At 57.2% G+C, this 1,160-nt stretch overlaps 1 protein-coding gene across 1 annotated transcript in view; it reads left to right on the top strand.

Moving 5' to 3' along the window:
• The window catches only part of AKAP5 (A-kinase anchoring protein 5), a 4,844-nt gene extending 3,696 nt beyond the window's left edge, over positions 1 to 1,148 (top strand). Inside the window, exon 3 of the mRNA XM_031066303.1 lies at positions 1 to 1,148. Within this exon, the coding sequence (XP_030922163.1) occupies positions 1 to 371 (371 nt within the window). The 3' untranslated portion in view covers positions 372 to 1,148.
• Positions 1,149 to 1,160: the final 12 nt, after the last annotated feature.

The following is a 1,160-nucleotide window of genomic DNA, read 5'->3' as shown; positions in this document are numbered from 1 at the left end:
AGATACTAGAAGCAAATGCAGGCGCTGGTGTCAGCATCGTAATCACCATCACTGAAGCTGAGGACTCTGACAACACCGACTCTGACCAGGCCTATGAGCCATCCCCTGTTTTGCACCAAAAAAAGCAAAAAGGGAATAAAAAATCAAACAGGAACGCTGATGTTGGTCAAAAAGAGGGCCCTGAGGCTGGTGGCGGTCCCCAGGCAGAGGAGAAAGGTCTGGGTGACCAGGGGCACAGAACTGGGGAGCAGTACGAGCTGCTCCTCATAGAAACCGCCTCCTCCCTCGTGAAGGCGGCCATTCAGTCATCCATAGAGCAGCTGGTCAACGAAATGGCCCTGGAACAGAATAAGCACAACAGCTTTCTGTGATGGCAGCCTTGCCCCAGAGAGAAAAGGGCAGAGGGAGTGATTTCAAGCTCCATTTGGCCTGTGGGGTGTGTGGAGAACTGGGAGAGCTCCCGGGGCCGCGGTGTAGTTCATTCTGCATGCCCGTTCAGTTGTGTCCATGTGAAACGGATCCCGGGACGTGGGCAGGCCCTGCTGAGGGCAGCGTGTCCTGCCCCTGCTGGGGCTTCAGACAGCGCCACTGGCCACAGCTGCGGAAACATTCCGGTGTTACAGTGACTGTATTTTCACTTATTGGCACATTCCTGTCATGGCCACATTTCTGCTGTCCCCCATGCTCTGTTTCCCCGCTGTCCACGCTGTAGATCTGTGCCTACCATGTGTTGGAAGAAAGGCCCTGAGAGGCAGCGAGTGCCTGACCTGCTGCTGGGCTGGATCCAGGGCACGCTGAAACAGCTGGAGCCTTGCTGGGCCTTTATTGCAGATGAGGAAGAGCGAAGTGTCTGCAATATTAACAAGAAAACATCAATGCCAGGCTGTGCTTTGTGCTGTGAACCAGCCCTCGCTAGGCCCGGGCGCCAGGAGCCGCGGTCAGTGCTGTGGCACGAAGCCGGCGGGTTCCAGCGAGGAGCTCTCTCCTTCCTTCCCTCGGCCTCTCCCCTGTCAGGAGCAGCCTGTGCATCTCCAGACACGCTAAAGCTCAGCATCAGCCTCGCCTTGCTGACCCCGGGCAGCACCTCGTCTGCTGGGGGAGCATTTCTCGCACCATTGAACTCGACGGGCAAAATTCCCTGCGGGATCACGGGCTCGGCT

The sequence above is a fragment of the Geospiza fortis genome, unplaced genomic scaffold, assembly GCF_000277835.1.
Source record: "Geospiza fortis unplaced genomic scaffold, GeoFor_1.0 scaffold23, whole genome shotgun sequence".
NCBI classification, from domain to species: domain Eukaryota; kingdom Metazoa; phylum Chordata; class Aves; order Passeriformes; family Thraupidae; genus Geospiza; species Geospiza fortis.
The sequence above is the reverse complement of the archived record's forward strand: the minus strand, read 5'-3'. Positions and strand labels throughout refer to the sequence as shown.